This window comes from Rhineura floridana, chromosome 3 (genome assembly GCF_030035675.1).
Source record: "Rhineura floridana isolate rRhiFlo1 chromosome 3, rRhiFlo1.hap2, whole genome shotgun sequence".
NCBI lineage: Eukaryota > Metazoa > Chordata > Lepidosauria > Squamata > Rhineuridae > Rhineura > Rhineura floridana.
In genome coordinates this window covers 11,855,481-11,876,026 of record NC_084482.1, presented here as the reverse complement: position 1 = coordinate 11,876,026, position 20,546 = coordinate 11,855,481, and the positions used below count along the sequence as shown (strand labels likewise).

At 43.9% G+C, this 20,546-nt stretch overlaps 1 protein-coding gene across 4 annotated transcripts in view; it reads right to left on the bottom strand.

The window, feature by feature from the left end:
- Window positions 1-20,546, bottom strand: part of GMIP (GEM interacting protein) — a 118,653-nt gene that overhangs the window by 55,371 nt on the left and 42,736 nt on the right. For all 4 annotated transcript variants that reach the window (XM_061614468.1, XM_061614469.1, XM_061614471.1 and 1 more), the window contains one exon: window positions 1,508-1,601. In XM_061614468.1, coding sequence (XP_061470452.1) covers window positions 1,508-1,601 — 94 coding nt within the window. The remainder of the gene's footprint in view (window positions 1-1,507; window positions 1,602-20,546) is intronic.

The following is a 20,546-nucleotide window of genomic DNA, read 5'->3' as shown; positions in this document are numbered from 1 at the left end:
CTGGCTAGGTTAGGCTTAGGGGAGGAAAAAAGGTCCCTACTGGTACTATTGGGACCTTTCCCCCTGAAACTTGACTGTGTATGTGTGTTTAGTTGCAATTGCAGAGGGAGAGTTAAACCTCCCCTCACTGTGGACTGCATTCTTAATTAAAATCCCCCCATGCCTTTTCTTAAATACAGAAAAAAGCACTGCAAGGGATGCAACTAGCATCATGTGTAGTTTGGTCCTAAGCAGGCCCTCATCACTGCTACAAACTCTGCCCCTCAGTGAAGAGCGGACAGCACTTAAATGGGCCATACTTTGGTCTGGAGTCTTGTACTCCTATGGCATCTGATGGTCTCTAGGTGGGTTTGTTGGTGCCTGAAGAAAAGAGTTCTAGGAGAGCATGGAGTCCTGGCCAGCTCATGAATGTGAATTCCCTAAGGATTTGAGTTGCTCACTCAGTGAATGTCCCTTCCTAAGATCAGAGTCCAACAGTATTCTATTTGTGCTCCTCTGCAGAGAGACAAGCCTTTTCACTCGGAATATATGCGGTCCCTAATGCAGCCATCCAACTGAGATGCTTCTCAAGGTTGTGGACGTGATGCTATTTCCTTACAGGAGGTTGCTCAAAAAGTAAATCAGTGTTTGAGCAACTCACTCTTACGTTATATCCTGAACACCAGGAAATCTCAATTATGCTTAACAACCTGGAGCGTGCTCACACTTGCCCTTTGTGCATAATTTAGTTGGCTCTTGTGAAAAACAATACAGTAAAACATTGCAAATATCTGTAATTTTGGATATTCAATACACTGTTTTTTAAAAGTGGCCTATTTGATGACTGGGTGATCAAAACATATGTATTGTCTCAACGAGCTAGATTTTATCATTATTGTTTTCAGATTTTTAATGTCTATTATATTTGTATGCCTATTTTGTACGTCACCCAGAGTGGCTGGATGGCCAGCCAGATGGGCAACTAAGAAATTCAATAAATTTAATAAATTAAATTAAATTAAATTAAATTAAATTAAATTAAATTAAATAAATAAATAAATAAATAAATGTACAATATAATGCCAGCCACTTCCTTAATCCTGTTACTCGGGGCAGAATCTCTGTGGCAGCATAGCATGTATATTTGCAACTTGCAACCTTCAAAAAGCACACGTGTGCACTGTTCTACAAACAAAGCTACCAACACCTTAGAGCAGGCAACCTAGAAATATTCAGCTGGGATTTCTTCTGACTTTGCACCCTCGAATTCTGGAAAAAGCATAAAATCCTGGACAGGTCTGTAAAATTATTGTTTGTACAATTCTAAGCCATTTTTGTGATTGTAGCAACTCCTTTTTCAGTAGCCACAGTGGTCCATGGAGGCAGCTGCTGAGTCAAGGCCTGTACCATCCAGTTGGCATTAACCTTTCTCCCTGCAGTCATGTACTACATACACAATTGCACAGAGTAATTTAGTGGTGAGCACTGTATTGTGGGGAGCACTATGAAACCCTTCTTGGATACATACGCATTTCCAATTGAAATTTCTAGGGCGTCCAGACTCCGGAAAATCTCACTGTAGCGTTTCTTGTTTTCAGTCCCTTTCACTTGGCTGTTGAGATCTGGATGAAAGAGAAATTTCAGTAAGGCCTTGTGCAAACAAGGAGTATTGAACCTAACCATGCATACCTCATCCTGGCCTTTGTTGTCATGTAAAATTACCTAGGAGTCTTGTCTTCCTTTCAAGCTAAAATCTATCGAAAACCGTTTGAATCATTAACAATGTGGATGTGCTCTGAATCTCACTGGGGCTTAGTGAATACTCAAACTGAGGATAAAGACAGGCATAAGATTTGTAGAGCTGGTTTGGGACCCTCCTTAATACAAATGTACCTTTTACCCCCTAAGGGGGGGGGAACAGTGATGCTAGTTTGCATGAAAAGGTGGCTATGCACAGTGCCAACTGGCTAGCACACATGGTATTGCCGAGGCAACACCCCACCCCCACCCCCACCCCACCCCCCTATCCTCTGAGTGGTTTTGCAACGCTTTAAAAATGTTTGCATTTTTTAAATTAGAAGTGAAGGATGAAAGTATAAATGGATAAACAAATATGCAGCACTGTGAAAAGTTACATGCAAACCAAGGTGAGCTACACACTGGAAGCGTTGGGGAGAGCAGCATGACTGATAGCTGATCCAGCATTTGAACTGATAAGATTATAAACTGTCATGCAAAGTGCAAAGCCAGGAGGAAGCCAGGCTCACACCACAGGTCAAGAATTGACTGTGGCGTCTCTTTAAATATGACGTTTGTCATCATCCCAAGGAAGAGCCTTTCCAGACAACATGATTTTTTTCCTGAACGCTAAAACAGCACTAGCTGGGTTCCACTGCTAGTAACACAATATTCTGACTCCATCTAACAGTTTTCTGTTGGGAGGGGGTGAGCTTGGAAAAGTTACCTTTTTGAACTACAACTCCCATCAGCCCCAGCCAGCATGGCCACTGCATTGGGCTGATGGGAGTTGTAGTTCAAAAAAGTAACTTTTCCAAGCTCTGGTATAGTGCATACATGTAAGTGCTAGCTAGTTGAGTACAGTAATACCTCAGTTAATAAATCCCCCAGAAAAGAAGCTCCTTTTAACAAAGTCTTTTTTGGGTGCATAGTCAGAATGTGGCTCCTTGTCTATTGGATTGTGGCTGCTGCAGGCAGCTCTCTCGCATGTGGCTGGAATGGTGCTCTTTGCCAGGTGGCACAGGGGCCTCCACAGTAAACAGTGCTTTGGGTGCCCTGGTCGAGTGTAGGGGAAGACGGCACAGAGAGAGAGAGACAGAGAGTCCAAGCACAGGGTGGTGGCGGCGGCTGCCCCTTGCCTGTCTGTTCGAGTGTATGGAGAAGAGAACTGTGCTCAGAGCTTTAGGTTGCTATAGCAAGATGCTACATGATAAAAGGAAAAAGGCAAGGCAGGCATCCCCGGATGCGTTTTGGAAGAAGCCATCAAGTGGTCTGTATGCAAGGCTTACCAGACCTGGTTGTTTCATTTCAGACATGTGAATTGTTAGTTTTGAATAAAAGGTTATCTGAAATATGTTGAACTGCCCTTCTTTTCTGTGGTGTAGGAATCTATCCCTATTCTTTCCATGTTACTCCTAGCTCTGGTACCAAAATTTCTGTTAAAGAAGTAAAGTCCAGAAATGCATGTACTTTGTTAACTGAGGTATTACCGTATATGATAAATGGCAAGAGGAATGTGTTGTTATATCAGGAGGATATTTATGAGGAAGAAACATCATCTCCCATACATTTTTACAGAGAAATAAGTCTCAAGTAAGTGTGTATGGGATTCCAGCTGTAACAATGGTCACAATCCTGTGCAAGGTATCACTTGATCCTATGCTTGCTTACTAAGCCCTACCAAGCTCAAAGTCGCACAGTCCCTGTATAGTATTTCAACTCTAGAGCCAAACTACATGGTATGAGTGCAATTTCATTAAATACAATAAATGGTTTTTTGAAGAAAAATAACTGCTGTGAAGAGTGGGGAGAGATGGATCAGGACTGTGGCAGGTAGAGAGGGGGAGTTTAGCCCTTTCCACCTTGCTAAGTTCCAGACAAAAACTACCCAACTGAAGCTCCTATTTGTGTTGGGAGGAAAGTTGTCAGGGGCCTGAATTAGGGGTGGAAAGATCTGCCGATTTCTGTTCTCCCCGTGTCTCATTTTTCCAATCTTAAATTCAGTTCTCCACATTTCTGCAGCAATTTGTGATTTTTATTTTTAAAAAAATCCTCATGAAAATTCTCAATAATTTTAATGCGAATTTCTCCAACTACACACATTTTTGTAGGCAGTTTTGACTAATGTACACATTTTTGCAAGCAATTTCTCATCATATAATGCGTTTTTGTATGTTATTTTCACTAATATATTCATAGGTACGCTTTCCCCTAATTTTTGCAAACACTGCTTAGTTGGAGAACGGCATTACAAAATGTGGATGTGCACATTTCGAAGGATGGCAGGATTTCGATTCTCATGTTGTTTTGGAAAGTGCAAATCTGATGAATTTGGTTTTAAATGTGAACTGAATCAAATTTCTCCCACATCCCTAGTCTGAATGGAAGCTTCCGTCCCTATGCACATAGTAGCTTCAGGGAAGTGGTTTTTGCTGAGACCGCAGCAGCATGGGGGAAGGGTTAAACTCCACCTCTCCATCCAAAGCAGTCCAGATCCAGCTCACCCCAACCTCTTCAGCACCTATTTTTGTTCAAAAACATAGTCAAGTGCAGCAACACAGGAACACAGGAAACTGACTTATACCGAGTCAGACCACTGGTCCATCTAGCCCAATAGTGTCTACACTGACTGGCAGTGGCTCTCCAGCGTTTTAGACAGGGTCCTCTCCCAGATCTACTACAAAATGCTGGGGAGTGAACCTGGTATCTTCTGCATGCAAAGCAGATGCTCTCTCAGACTACCGTTGAGCTATGGCCCTTATTAACACCCTTAATATAACATGTAGCTTGTCCCTTAGCTGTACTTTCAATGGGATATGAACACACCTAATTTTCTAGACTGGGGCCAACAGTAATAAACTATTGTTGTTGTTGTTGTTGTTAGTATTAGTATTAGTAAATTTCTATACCATCCCATAGCCGAAGCTCTCTGGGCGGTTTACAACATAAACATCAATATACAATATATAATATACAATTCATATTGATACAATTAAAAGGAAAAACAATATATCACATTTTAAATAAACAAACAATACATCTCAATATACGTAACATAATAACAGAATAAATAAAACAAACCAAACAGCAATTATAACAATATCTACAACATATTCTCCAATGTCCCATTGTGCTTCTCCCCCCCTAACCCCATCTTCCATAACCAATAGCACTATAAACATGCTACAATGATCTACACATAACCTATGCCAGGGATGTTGAACCGATGGCCCTCTAGATGTTGTTGTTGTACACACCAGCCCCTGCAAACAGGAGTAGCTGGCAGGGCTGCACAGGTGGGGCTGTGTGTCTCGCTCAGTTTCCCAGCACCATGCATCGCTGCCAGTTACTGAGAGGGAGGAGCAAAGCAGCAGGGTGCTTGGTGTGGTGTGGTGCACAAGCGGAGCCAATCCGACATTCCTGATGCTATGCTTGCACCCTGCTGGCAGTGGCGCATGGTGTTGGGAAGCTGGGAGAGTAATGCAGCCTCATCTGTGCAGCCTTGCCAACCACTCCTGTTTGCAGGGGCTGATGGGAGCTGGAGTCCAACAACATCTGGAGGGCCACAGGTTCCCCATCTCTGACCTATACTCATGTTACTCATTCTTCTGTTTCATATATGCCTACATATATATTACCCAAACACTGTTTAAAACATAAGTATGGTTACTATTATTTATTTTATTTCTTACCCACCCTTCACCTAAGGTCATAGGGCGGGTCACAGCAATTTAGAATTTAATATTAAAAACACTTTTAAACATATTTCAATCACAGGACTAAGGTGGTTCCTGCAAAGGTATATCTCAGGTGTCAAAGGCCAGGGTAAAGAGGTGCATCTTTAGCATACGATGAAAACTATATACTGAAGGTTCCAGATGCACCTTTGTGGGGAGTAGGGTTACCATCATTTTGTCATTTCAAAAAGAGTACATTTGGCTTCGATAAGTAAGAGTATGCTGTTGCACCATCTCAGAAAGAGTACATGTACTCTTAAAAGAGTACGGTTGGTAACCCTAGTGGGGAGGGAATTCCACAAGCTAGGCCCTGTGAGAGAATGATCTCTCCCGGGCCGCCACCACCCCCACCCTGAATGTCTGAGGCTAGTGGAACTACCAAGAGGGTCTGTACGGAAGGAGGTGGTCTTTCAGACATTTGGGGCCTAAATTGTTTAAGGCTTTAAACTATGGACTCATTGTCCATAGATTTTCCAGATCTTGACATCTGGTTCCTATCTTCTGGCTCAGGCAGTGAAGTGCCTCAGACTTGCTGCAAAGGAACGGTTGTTGCCTTTTATTATGTCCACTTTACTAGAAAGGGGTGGCACAGGTCTCATGGTGTTTCTTAGGGTTGCCAGATGCCCAGCTTTTGGGCAGAGACTCTAGATTTTTGGGGTCCTCTCCAGGTCTCTGGGTGAGTCAGCTTAATCTCCGGACTCTCGGGTTTCATTTTTTAAAAAAAGTTTCTAAGTGGTCTGGTTCTCGAGGTATACACCCAAACATCAGCTGTCCCCCCCCCCCGCAACTTCTGTGAAATAATCTCCTAGCTGGCTGCTATAACCCTGCCCTTTCAGGTTTGTAGCCAAAACAGGGTTGTGATTGACAAGGAATTTCTGGGCCTCCAGGCAGCACTTAAGACTCCATTGCAAAGGTAGAAAACTATTGTTTTTTCCTGTTTATCTGAAAATCTCATAAACTGAGTAAGTATATAGCTTTCAGCAGTACCAAAAGTCTTTTTTTCTCTTCTGCTCATGAGTCAATCAAGTTTAAATTTTCCTGGGCTGTTGAAGATGGCAGTGTTTTGAAAACCTTCCCAATATGAAGCTTTAATCCGATACTTGTTTTTCTGGGAGTAAAGCTGCAATGTCAATTTATTTATTTATTTATTTCGTTTCATTTCTAGACCGCCCATAGCTAGTAGCTCTCTGGGCGGTGTACAAAACTGGATTAAAATACAATAATATAATAAAATCAATAACACATAGCAGCAAATTAACTAACAAAATTAAACGTAAAAACATTAAAATGCCTGGGAGTATAGCCAGGTCTTAACCTGGTGCCTAAAAGAAAGTACCGTAGGCGCCAGGCATATCTCCTCAGGTAAGCTGTTCCAGAGTTCGGGGGCCACCACAGAAAATCCCACATACCCGGAGTAAACCCTATTGAATTCAATACGACTTACTTTTGAATAGACTTGGTTAGGATTGTGCTGTAAATTAATGGGACTTTTGAGTGAACATAGCAAAGGATTGCGTTTGTGTTGTAAATCTTTCAGTCCCTCTCCAATTCTATTTTTAAAGCAAAAAAGATATCACTGCTTTTATTATGTAGGAAACTAATACTGATTTTTTTTTTTAGTTCTGCAATGGCCAACTCATTTTGACAATAAACTATTATATGGGGTCTATGTATTTTTACAGCTCCAGTGTGTGTATGTATATGGAGTCTTCCCAACAACCCTGTGAGGTAGGACTGCCGATTGGAAACCAAGGCAGCTCACAACAAGAAATAAATCCCTTTAAAATCCAATAAGCATAAAAAGTATAAGTATACTGTTTATGAATTTTGGGTTGGGTGAGTGTTCCTTATCACTTGAGGCTGCAGTTCTGTGTACCCTTTCCTGTTTGAGTAACCCCATTTAATACATTGGGACTTGCTCCTGAGTAAACAAACATAGGATTGCACTACATATATCTTTACAGGTTGTGTAAATAATGATGTGGAATTTTTATAATAAACTAATAAGCTATATATTTTTTAGGAATATTGAATATTGAAGTTATAATAACTCAATATGTGAATCACAGTTGAACATCTCTTCTCTGTTATTTTGTTTCTTTAGTGTCACTTGCAAGGTCTCTTCTTGGAATATTCAGTAAGCTAGGACAGAAAGACCCTGAAGATTAGATTTTGATGTATAAGACCTTGTTTAAGCAGACTAAGTGTCTCTACCAGGTCAGAAAGACCCAGCTTTGGAATGTATTACGTCAAGAAGTGATGGGCTGGTATTAGAGTTTCTGACTATTATCTGGTTGGCTAGTTTTAATGTAAGCAGCATCATAACAATGTGTTGATGATGTATAACTTTTGGATTGGAAGATGCTAATTTCTTTGTCCTGGAGGGTATAAATTTGTGAACATCAGTGCCATGGAGAGAGCTCCATCAAACACCATGGGAAACTGACCACCTGTAAGTTCCCTTACTAAATAAAGGCCTACCTTTTTGCTACAAGACTGTGTCCTCAATTTCTTCAGGACCTCCGGTCCATTGGACCCCCAAATTCCCCGTCAATAATAAACATCTTTGACAGTCATACTTATATAAATATTTCTTCATTTAAAGCACATTACTTCCTCTAAAGAATCATGGGAAGTGTAGTTTCCCCCTCACAGTTATAGCTCCCACTATCCTTAACAAATTACAGTTCCCATGATTCTGTGGTGTGATTCATGTGCTTCAAATGTGCTTTATATGAATTGAAAATAACGATTTTAAAGAATACTTTTTTAAAAAGGAGAAGGGTTGTAGCTCAGTGGTAGGGCATATGCTTTGCATGCAAAGGTCCAAAATCCAATCTCTGGAAAAGACTATTGCCTGGAATCCTGGAGAGCCAATGCTAGTCCATGTCATCAGTACTGAGCTACATGGTATTAAATGGCCTGAGTTGGTATAAGGTTGATTCCTTTGTTCCTAAAAGTGAGAAGAGATTCAAGAGCCACAGTGACTCCAATATTTATTTTTGTATTTTATTTACAACATTTATATACCGCTTTATTGTAAAAAACCTAAAAGGGGTTTACAAGGAATTAAAACAATACAATTATTGGCAAAAACAGTTAAAGACAGGTGTTTAAAAGCTTTCAAAATAATAAAGCCAACAATGAGTTAAAAACAGATAAAAAACACAATAGCTTCTACATGCTTGGGTAGGCTTGCCTAAACGAGAATGTTTTTAGCAGGTGCTGAAAACAGTACAATGAAGGTGTCTGCCTAATGTCAATAGGCAGGGAGTTCCAAAGTGTAGGTGCTGTCACACTAAAGACTGATTTCTTACAAGAGCAAAACAAGTATTATGTGGCACCCGTAGCATGGAAAGAACATCTTGAACTTGGCCAGGTAGCAAATCGGCAACCAGTGCAGATTTCAGAGCAGAGGTATTATGTGCTGATAGGGTCTCACTCTTGTCAGCAATCGTGCCACAGCTTTCTGCACTAACTTCAGCCCCTGGGTCAGGTTGTGCTGCATGGGGATTTCTGTGACCTTGGCTGACTGGCTGCCAGGATTTTCTTGGTTTGGGTTTTTGGTTAGGAATCCTGACTGGTTGTGGGATGCTGAGTTTTCTGCCTTATAGGAATTTTGTTGTTGTTGGTATCAGCCATTTAGGAAATCATTACTGTCTTTTGTTTTTGTTTTTCTGTTTATATTTAATTTACCTTTAACCCTTACGTCCATGGAAGCAACAACAGGGGTTCCATGCGTTCAGCTCAACCCCCTTAAACCCACTGATGATGCACCTTGTTGGTTGCATGACGGTTTATTTCTTGCCCAATAGTGGCAAAAGAGAATTCACATACTGGGAAATGTGGCTGCAATTGTTGTTCCCAAGCTGCTGTCTGTGAAGGTATATCGAACCATGTGTATTTTCTCTCTCTCAATTATTACTCACAGAAATGGATTGGCTGTCAAAGTGAGTTTATAGCAGCCCACAAGGTAGACAGAAAAGGGTAGAGAATCTTCTTACTCTTATTCATTTCTCAGACCTCTTTCAGAAGTGAAGGGTCAAATCTGTAAAGAAGTTTGGAGCAGCCATGCAGGGCCGGCTGGGCACCAGGTTGCCCTAGGCCCTGGTGCACATGCGCTCACACATGCGCACATGCATGCGCCTACCTGTCTCTCGCAGGGAGGAAGCTTCTGCCGCCCATCCGCTGGCTCCGTCTCTCCTGTTTTTTGCGGCTGTGCGGGCTGCTACACGCGCGCATCGCTGCCATCAATCAAGATGGCGCCAGAGGCTTCAGCCCCTTAGGGAAACCTTGGCTGCCATCTTGGATAATGGCAGTCCTGTGAGTGCAGCCCGTGCAGCCTCAAAAGATAGAAGAGATGGGCGGGTGGAAGAAGTTCCCTCTCTGTGATCCACGACAGGTACTCTGCCGTGGATTGTGGAAAAGGAGCGCTACTCCTTCCCCATCCTATTGAGAGGCCCCTCAGGGGCCTCTGTGACTCCAGGGACCCTTAGCCAGGGCCCAACCTGGCCACCCTTTGGGACCGGCCCTGCAGCCATGTTGAAAGGTACGGGCAGGGCATTTCAGGCAGAGTGTTGCCAACCCTGCTTGGATATAGATATCTTTGCAGAGGATCCCTAGTCAAGCTTTACCAACAGCACAATCCAAACCATATCTACTCAGAAGTAAGTCCTGTTGAGTTCTATGGGGCTTTGTAATTGTTTTTATAATTGCAGCCTTTGGGGGCATCCATCTTTACTCCTGAATGCTCCTATCTAACACCTCCACAACACTAGGCTCCTTTCTTCCTACAATGGCCTTCTGGTGACTGGCCTGGCCTGAGGGCACTTAAATCCTTCTTGCCACAATCAAGTAGGCTAGATTAAATGTTCCCTACTCAAGCTCTATCTTTCAGCTAAGATTTCTAACAATTTCCAATCAGAGAAAAGTTTTTGTTTGAATTGAATACTAGTCTAAGCAGCTGTGGTTGATGCTTAATGTATCATGCTTAATGACATCACTTGGGCCCACCCCTGTGACATCACTATGATCTGCCCCCATTACATCACTAGGGCCCACCCCTGAAATCTCAGACATTGGGATGCTTCTCACCTGGCAACCCTAGTTTCCACAGATCATCTGTTAGTCAGATGATGTTTCTTTATTCCTAGACTAGGAGAGAGTAGTTGCGAACTTTTGAAACAAACAATTTCAATATCTGGTCAGGGCTGGGGGTCAGGGTCCAGAGGGTGATCCCCACAGAAAACGAGTGAGCTTACTAGCTTTGGCACCTCAGCAGCAAATGGAAAGCACAGTATACAGCAGCCATTTTAAATCCTGCAGCCTGCAAGCAGGGCAACTTCCACATCCAGGCACAGCCTTCCCGCAGCAAACACACACACAATGGGGAAAAAACAAACAATATTTAAGAATAAATTATTTACAGGGGAAAACCCAGGAAGGGAAAATTCTCTCTCTTTTTCAGCAACATTACCCAGATTGGCAAACCAGTCTAAACCTCTTTTTCCTCTTTCTTCACCTGCTGTTTATTCTTTTCAGTTCAGCTGCCCTCTATCACCCCCACAAAATACACCCCAAAGTTCTTTTTCATTTTTTGAACAGGGCCAATATTCTTGCTCAGCCCATCAGCTGCGGGCAAAGATTAGTGGGGCCCAGAGTTGCTTGTTTGGTATGGGCCTGAATCCAACCTAATGCAAAGAGTCCTGTCTGACAGGGTTCCCAGCGCACCTGACCAGATTTTTTGTTGTTGTTTGATTTCATGCCACTTACCACAAAAACAAGGGGACAAGGATGGTATCTCTCCATCCTGTGTTCCCCCCATTTTTATAGCAGTACAGGTGAAGTCAATAGCCAGCTTTGGTGCTGAGACTTACCAAAAAAACACTGAGCACCTCCCCTGCACTTGGCAAAATCTAGGATGGGCAGAAGTGACTTGCCTGGTGAGGTGCAGCTGCAATGCCAATTTCCTGGCAGCAATGTTACTGCTGTTTACCAGGAGGGAGAAGATAAGGTGGCAGGGAAGTTGACATGGTGTAGGTGCACTGGCAGAACCAGTTTAGCACTCCCACCAGTGTGCCCACACCATGCTAACCTCCTTGCTGCCTTGCCCTTCCCTGTCCCAGTAAGTGGCAGTGACACCACTGTCAGAAAGCTAGGATTGTGGCTCCAACACACTGTATGAGGTGCTTCTGAGGATGGCTATATGTCCTAATGTACGGGGAAGGTGGCCTTTATCTGAAGAGGTGTCACAGCCGGGACAGTCCTCTATTTGAAGGTGTCCTCTATCTGGTCCCAGTTCAGTTTCAAGAGAAAAATCTGTAAGGAGGGGAATCAGGGTCCTTGAATTTGCCCATCAGCAGTTGTCACCTGGCCAGAAGACTGAGCAGGCGCACACAGATCACCTGCCTACAGCCTTCTCTACTATGCTGAGTTCTATCTCTGTTTACCTTAGAGCAGAGGTCACCAACCTTTTTGGACTGGAAGGCACATTTCAAATTTTAAGAGAGTGCTGCGGCATCAGTCATAAAATGACTGCCATTGGGGGGGGCATAACACAAAATGACTGCCATACAAAATGAGAGAGTAGTTGTGGTGAATCTTTGCCCATAATTGTATTTCCATACTAGAAAAGGTCTGATCTGTTGAGTTTCTGCCTCCCATACAGTTGTTAAAGAACCCTGTTTTTCCCAATGTCAACCCTAAACCAAAGCCTAGGCTGCCATCCTATACCCACATACTCAGAAGTAAGCCCCATGAAACACAAAGAGACTTACTTCTGAGTAACCATGTATACCACCGTACTATAAGTATAGTTGTAAGTTAACTACACAATGGATTCTTAATGAGCCCCTGGTCTTTTGCTCCTACAAAACAGCAGACATGCCTAAGCCTCTTTGCAAAGTTATCACATGGAAATGTTCCTTGTTTCAACTACAACTCCCATCAGCCCAATTGTAGTTTAAAAAAGGAACGTTTCCAAGCTCTGACGCGCTCAGGGCGTCAGGCGCCACCAATTCGCGCCATGCTGCAAAATCGCTACAAAATCGGAACAAGTGGCGAACATATGGGACATGGACACAATTAAAAACTGCCGCATTAGTGAAGTGCCAAGAAGCAAAGTGCCGTAAAGCGGGGCCCTACTGTATATGTTTATATTAGCATATACAAATTCTGCACAAATCTGTCCACCTCAGCAAAATCTTCCAAAAAACACTGTGCTCTATCACTGGACTTGCTCTTGACTCTGATCAAGTACAGAACTTCTAACTTCAAGAACTGGCAATCCTACCAACAGCTGTCTGAATAATGGATTGCTTGAGAAGGGACACAACAGGCATCAGTAGCTACCTAGCTGGCTGGCTGGCATAAAGATAGCATGGAATAAACAACATGGCACAATTTTTCACTATTTTCAGCTGGATTCCTGTCAGGATGTTAATGACTGAGGCATGGCATAAATCAGTGCATTTAAAAAATTATATGTTTTTCAGTTCTAGCCACGAGTTCCATCATAATAATGCTACTAGGGTGGTATTCAATGCTAGCCTTACTCAGAGTAGACCCACTGAAGACAATAGACATGGCTAAGTTTCATTAATATAAATTGTCTACTCTGAATAAGACTTAACTGAATACAATCACTAAGGTTCTAATTCTCCTTCTCATAGTATATCCACACCAGAAACTTAGATTGGTTCGAAGATGATTTCTGCTTCTGGGAGAGCCAGTTCATGGGTGGCTAAGGTTTTGTAATAGAGAACTCTCAGCACCTAACCACAAAACAATTCCCAAGATTCTTTGGGGGAAGCCACAAGCTTTCAGTTGGCATAAAGCCAATACTGATTTATAGTATGGTGGATATGCTCTAAGAATCCTCCTCTTCCTTTTCTCTTCTGCTTGTTCTGGAGAACACCTTTTTTTATTATGCTCTTCCTTTCCTACTAATTTTGGCCTGCTGCCTCCTCTTTTCCTGCTCAAGGGTGCCATTTAAGGATTCAGTAGAAGGAGGCAAAAAGAGTTCAATAGGGGATGGAGCCAAGACTCTCTGGAAATGTCAAAAACTAGCACTGGGATGTATTCAATATTAAAATGCTAAGAAGAAGTAGTAGTGGTAGAAGAAGAGCATATTAAAAACAACTGGTGCGGCTGCTTGATAATAGCCAGATATATATGTGCTCATGACTCATGAGAAATGTGAGCATATTACCTTCCCAAAAGAACCTTGGAACTGTAGTTTGTCCCTCAGAGAGCTATAATTCTCAGCACCCTTAAGAAAATACTGTTCCCAGGGTCCTTTGGAGGAAGTTATGTGCTTTAAATGTGTGGTGTGTAAGCAGTCAAACAAACATCATTGCCTATCCTTCTTAAAATATTCCTTATACACACAGGCCTCTTCTTCCATCACCTACCCTTTCCTCAGGGTCCTGCTTTTTAGTTTCTGCCTCTCTTACTCACCTACTGACTTGGCTTCCTGTCCTTAAGCTCTTACTCAGGCTGACTGTCTGTGACATCATCAAAACAGCTCTGCCTCATTATGATATCATGTTTTCTTATTCCTTCCTGCCCTTTCCCCTTTTGTATCATGTCTATTAAATTGTACACCATAATTTGTAAGTATTCATTTTCAATCTGCCTAATGAGCCTCCGCAGATGGCCACTAGGCCCAAAGCCTTTTTAGTTGTGGGGCCAGTGCTATGGAATGCCCTCTCCAGGAAAGTCTGTTGGGTTCAGATGTAATGTGGTCCCAGATGGCAGGCTAAAACCTGGCTACTTTATAAGGTATTTGGGCTCAGTTAATGTTGGTTCTGTTTTTGTGTTTTTTGGTCTTGCTTTGCTTGGCAGCATGGTTTTTTGTTCTGTTAGATGTTTTTGTTGCGTATAGCTTGGTGTACTGTTAGCTCATATAGTCTGTCATCTGACAAGAAGGTGGGACATCGCTTTAAAAAAATAAATAAATTCCACTCTGAGTGCATTGGCAAAAAGGCAATAAATCAATGCCATATATTTATTTATACATTTCTGTCCTGCCTTTCCTCCAAGTAACTCAAGGTGGTGAATGTGGTTCTCCTGATCCCCAGTTTACCCTCACTAGAACTCTGTTGAGGTAGGTTAGGCTGAGAGACAGTGACCGGCCCAAGGTCACAAAGAGAGGTTAATGGCCAATGTAGAGATTTGAACCCTGGTCTTCCATGTCCTAGTCTGACACTGTAATCACTACACCACACTGGCTGAACAGCGTAGGAGGCATGGCCTGATGACACATAATACAGCCATCTTACTACAGCTCCAGCTACTGCAACTAGGGTTGCCAGGTCAGAAGCATCCCAAAACCTGAGATTTTAGGGGCGGGCCCAAGTGATGTCATGGGGCGGGCCCGAGTGATGTCATTAAGCATGATACATTAAGCATCAATCACAGTTGCTTGGAGCGTACAATTAAAAAAATATCTGACTGGAAATTAAGTTAGACATTTTAGCTAAAAGATGGACCCTGGGTAGGGAACATTTAATCTAGCCTACTTGCTTTCGGCAAGAAGGGTTTAAGTGCCTTCAGGCCAGGCCAGTCACCAAAAGGTCACTGTAGGAAGAAAGGAGCCTAGTGTTGTGGAGTTGTTAGTTGGGAGCATTCGGGAGTAAAGATGGATGCCCCTGAAGGCTGCAATTGTAAACACACGTACTAAGGGACTAAGCCCCCATAGAACTCAACAGGACTTACTTCTGAGTAGATATAGTTTGGATTGTGCTGTTGGTAAAGCTTGACTAGGGATCCTCTGCAAAGACATCCATATCCAAGCAGGGTTGGCAACCCCCTGCCTGGAATGCCCTGCCCTTATCTTTTAACGTGGCTGCTCCAAACTTCTTTACAGATTTGACCCTTCACTTCAGAAAGAGGTCTGAGAAATGAGTAAGAGTAAGAAGATTCTCTACCCTTTCTGTCTGCATAGACGCCCTCATCCTTCCCCTGCACCCAGCAGAAGCTCTGGGCCAGGCGGGACACAGTGGCATCTCATAGAGGACACCCTCCCCTTTCATGGGGTGTATGATTTGTCCTGGCCCAGAGCAGATTTTGGGGTGGACACCCACAATTACTTATTTTTCCTGTATGTCTTTTTCTGCTTTGATTTCGTATAGATGCCTTCTTCTGTGCCCTGCACCCGGGAGAAGCTCTGGGCCAGGCGGGACGCAGTGGCATCTCGTAGAGGACACCCTCCCCTTTCCTGGGGTATATGATTTGTGCTGTCCCAGAGCAGATTTCGGGGGGGGTACTCCCAGTTACATATTTTTTCCTATGTGTTTTTGTCCATTTTGATTTTGCATTGATGCACCCGTGCGTGCCCGGTGCCCAGCAGAAGCTCTGGGCCAGATGGGATGCACTGGTATCTCATAGAGGACACCCTCCCCTTTCCTGGGGTATATGATTTGTCCTGGCCCAAAGCAGAGTTTGGGGTGGGCACCCCCAGTTACTTATTTTTTCCTGTATGTTTTGGTCTGCTTTGATTTTGCATAGATATCCTCCTCCATGCCCTGTGCCCAGCAGAAGCTCTGGGCCAGGCGGGACGCAGTGGCATCTCATAGAGGACACCCTCCCCTTTCCTGGGGTATATGATTTGTCCTGGCCCAGAGCAGAGTTTGGGGTGGGCACCCCCAGTTACTTTTTTTTAATGATTTTATGACATCATTATGTATTTATGATAATCTCAGAAGCCTGATGATTTTGATTGCATAAATGTATTGTTATTCTTGACAGGGAGAGTCCCCCGATCACAGTGATGTATCATACAGGGTACCCCAACATATATTCTGGGGTTCAGAGACATGTTAAGGTTTGAAGTTGCTGTAGTTGTCAACTCTTCTTTTTTAGTGTTTTGAACTTTCAAGCAAATAAGGAACCGGGAACTAGGAACCAACTTCAGCGTCGTATCAGTTAAACAGATTAAATAGTCGCGGGGGGCGGCGGCTGACGTTTTGGTGTATATCTCGGGAACCAGACCACCTAGAAACTTTTTTTAAAAAAAATGAAGCTGAGAGTCCAGAGATTAAGGGGTGCTAGCTGGAGAGCCGGAGGGTCCCCCCAAAAACCAGAGACTCTGGCCGAAAACCGGAGACCTGATAACTCTAACTGCAACCCTGTCCCCTAGCATCCGTGTCTTTAGTGTAGGATGCCTTCCGTGGGGAAGCCTATGCACACTGGCCTTCCATGCAAGCTGGATCCCCAACCACATTGGGTTCCAGAACATGTGGAAACCTACAAGGCCTACTACATGTGTAGGCTTCACCACTGTAGACATCCACACTCAAGATGTGAACATTGGATGCGGGGCCTGCAAGCCATGCAATGTTTGGGGATTGGGGAAAGAACAAGGCTGCCCCCTAGAATCTCTCAGAAATCCAAGTCCTCCCTCTTTTTCCTGAAATGCATGAATCTGCCCCTGGAGCAGAATGAGTAGGAGACTTGAGGTGGTGGAATTCTGGACTTGACCACTTCAGACTGCAGAGGGCAGAGACCGTGTTAGAGTGCTTCCCTGTGTAAACAACAAAGAAACAACTAAAGAGAACACACACACACACACACACACACAGAGTTTTTATAATAAACTAGGATATCAAGATGCAGCATGTGTAAAGCAGGCTTAACTCTGGGTGACAGCCATTTGCCAAAACGTTAAAGCCAGGCATGTGTTTCTTGGTATTATAAACAGAGCAAAATCTCTATGCTCCCACAGAAACAGGATGTGGTTGCCTTAAAACAAGGGTTTGCCATTAAGCAGGGATGGAAGCACAGGATTGTTTGTCAGACAGAAATGAAAATAAAAAGAGCTAGTGTGTCTCAAAATCATTTTAACGCAGTTGGGTCTCTTTCGCGCCTCCTTGCTTATCTCACTGCTGAACTATGCAGATTGTCAAGCTGAATTTTAATTGGGGAGGCAGCAAAGAGGGAAAAGATGAAGACTTGAGTTTCGATTTGTCCTTGCAATATCATCTGATGATGTGGAAATTCCACTCCATGATGGGCGAGGGTAATTGCGTGTGCAAAGGAGGAGAGGGGGCTGATGTGTCAGAGTGAGTTTTTAAACTTCTCGCTGTGTGTAACGGCTGATGGGAGATACAGAGTGTTACTGCACAGGTTGTAGGTGCATGTCACAGCCAGAAATTCTCTCACTTGCTATATGAAATCACGTGGGTTAAAACGCTGTAGAGGTATATAGGGGAATGTCTGCCTGTGCTCAGGCAGACATGCTTGTGTAATCGCTGTCTCCTTACGTAAGTAATAAACTACAATCTGCTCCTTCAAATTCTCATGTGCACTTATTTCTGGGTTGGAACCACATCGTTGTCTGTCTGTAGTCTCTGGGAAATTTCCCTTAAAGGGACATTGGTCCTGTCTTTCTGGGTCCTTTCTCCGGGGACACCCAGTTTCCATCTCTACTTTCCCTCTTTATTCTGACCTGTCACACAATACCCTCTTTCAGCTAAAGCTGTTGTGGGTATTACTCCTGTTATTAATTCGCTCTTGCAGTCTGGTATTCTGGTACCAATACAGTCTCCTTGCAATACTCCTATTCTTCCTGTCCCTAAGGCAGGTCACTTTGATTCACAGGGAAACCAAATTTATATATTTGTTCAAGATTTGAGGGCCGTCAATGATATTGTCATTCCTAAACACCCTGTTGTGCCAAATCCTGCTATTCTGTTTTTACAGATTCCCTCGGAATCTGTTATTGATCTGTTTTCTGCCTTTTTCTCAGTGCCTTTACATCCTGACTCCCAGTTTCTCTTTGCGTTCTCTTGGGGTTCTGGTCAGCAGACTTGGACCCGTTAGCCCAAGGCTATCGTGATTCCCCCACCCTGTTCTCTCAAGCCCTGGCTGCTGACCTCTCTGACCTTGTTTTCCCTCAACATTCTGTTCTTTTGCAATACATTTATGACCTCCTCCTGGCCTCAGTTTCCCCTTGGGCCTGTCACCAGGACACCTTGTACCTTCTCACACAATTAGTACATAAAGGTTACAAGGTGTCCCATAACAAACTACAGTTCTGCCAGCCCCAAGTACAGTACATAGGTCATCTGATCTCTCATGACGCGGTCACCCTTTTCACCGATTGAGTGACCACAGTTCTCAGTATTCCCAGACCTGAGACTAAACGCCAAGTGAGGGCTTTTTTGGGAACAGCCAATTATTGTAGACAGTGGATTCCAAATTATTCTGAATTAACCAAACCCCTCTACTCTCTTACCACAGGCGAATTGCAGGGCCCAGTTACTTGGACACCCGAGGCTGCTTTTCATCACCTCATACAGGTCCTCTCCGTTGCCCCGGCCTTAGACTGTCCTGATTATGCCAAGCCGTTTGCCCTTTATTGTCATGAATGCGACGGCTTTGCTTCCGGTGTCCTTACACAGGTTTTTGTGGTAAACCACGCCCTATCGCCTATTTCAGTACTGAACTTGATCCTGTGGCCCAGGGCTACCCATCCTGCCTTCGTGCCTTAGCTGCTGCAGCCCTCCTCTTTGAAAAATCCATGGATATTGTTCAAAGTCACCCTCTTACTCTGTTGGTGCCACATGAGGTTGAAGCCGTTTTGCTTCATCCATTTTCTGTCCCCACAGCGCAAAACTAATTATGAGAAAATTCTGCTTACCCCCTCATACGTTACCATTGCATGCTGTGCCCTGCTGAACCCCGCTTCTCTTTTGCCATTGCCCATAGATGGCACCCCCCATTCTGTTCCTCATGATTGCTTGCTTGGAGTTGAACACTCTTCTAAGCCCCGTCCCGATTTCTCTGACGTTCCTCTTTCTAATCCTGATCTCATTCTGTTTACTGATGGTTCTTGTCTCTATGATGGCCCTGTCCTTAAGTCTGGACATGCTGTTTGTTCCCCCTCTGAGGTTCTTGAAGCCTGTTCTCTTCCTTTCCGCTCTGCTCAACCTGCTGAACTTTTCGCCCTGATGCGAGCCTGTTTTCTTGCAACAGGCCACTCTGTTAATATTTATACTGATTCCTCTTATGACTTTAAATTGCTCACTTTGCTGGTACTGTTTGGAGCCACTGTGCCTATCACACCAGTGCTGGCATGGTGGTTTCTCATTTCCCTTTGATTCAGTCTCTTCTTGCTGCCCTTCTCTCTCCCTCCTCCCTTGCAATCATGCACTGCTCTGCCCATACCAAGGGCACAGATTCTCAGGGGAATGCCTTTGCTGATGCAGCCTCTCGAGTGGCAGCTCTCTCTGCACCTCCATCTCCCTATCATCCCCTTCAGGCTTCCCTTCTCCCCTCTCACTCCTCCCCTTCCCTTTCAGATCTTGCTACTGCTCAGTTTTCTGCCACGGAAGCTGAGTGTAGCATATGGCGCTCTTCTGGCTGCTACCTTTTTCCTGATAATATGTGATGTTCTCCTGATAGATGCCTCATTCTTCCTGCCTCTCTATTTTTCTCTCTTGCACAGGCCACCCACTCTGTGGGCCACCTGTCCAAAGGAGGGATGCAATTAGAATTGGAAAAAGTGTATTTTGCACCTAAAATTACACCTATTTTGGCTCAAGTGACAGCTGCTTGCCTCACATGTCAGCAATTTAACCCTGGACAGCCAATTCATACAATCTTGGCCTCTAGTCCTCCGGCACCAGGTCCCTTTCAACATCTACAAATTGATTTCATAGATTTGCCCCATAAACAGCGCTGGCATCACATCCTGGTTATAATTTATCATTTTTCAGGATGGATTGAGGCTTATTGCACATGCAAGGCAGACGCTGTCACTGTGGCTAAGGCCTTGATACAACATGTTTTGCCCTGTTTTGGCTTCCCCATGCAATTGATTCTGATCAGGGACCTCATTTTGTTGCCCAACTAATTCAGAAATTAAGTTGGATGTTGGGCATAGAATGGAAGCTGCATACCCCCTATCATCCACAATCTTCTGGAATTGTGGAGAGAGCCAATCACGCACTGAAAACGCAGCTGGCCAAATTGTCACATGATTCTGGCCTCCCATGGCCGGAGGTGCTGCCCATAGCTCTTATGCATCTTCGATCCTCCCCAATTTGAAAGCATGGCCTAACCCCCCATGACATCCTGTTTGGTCGCCCC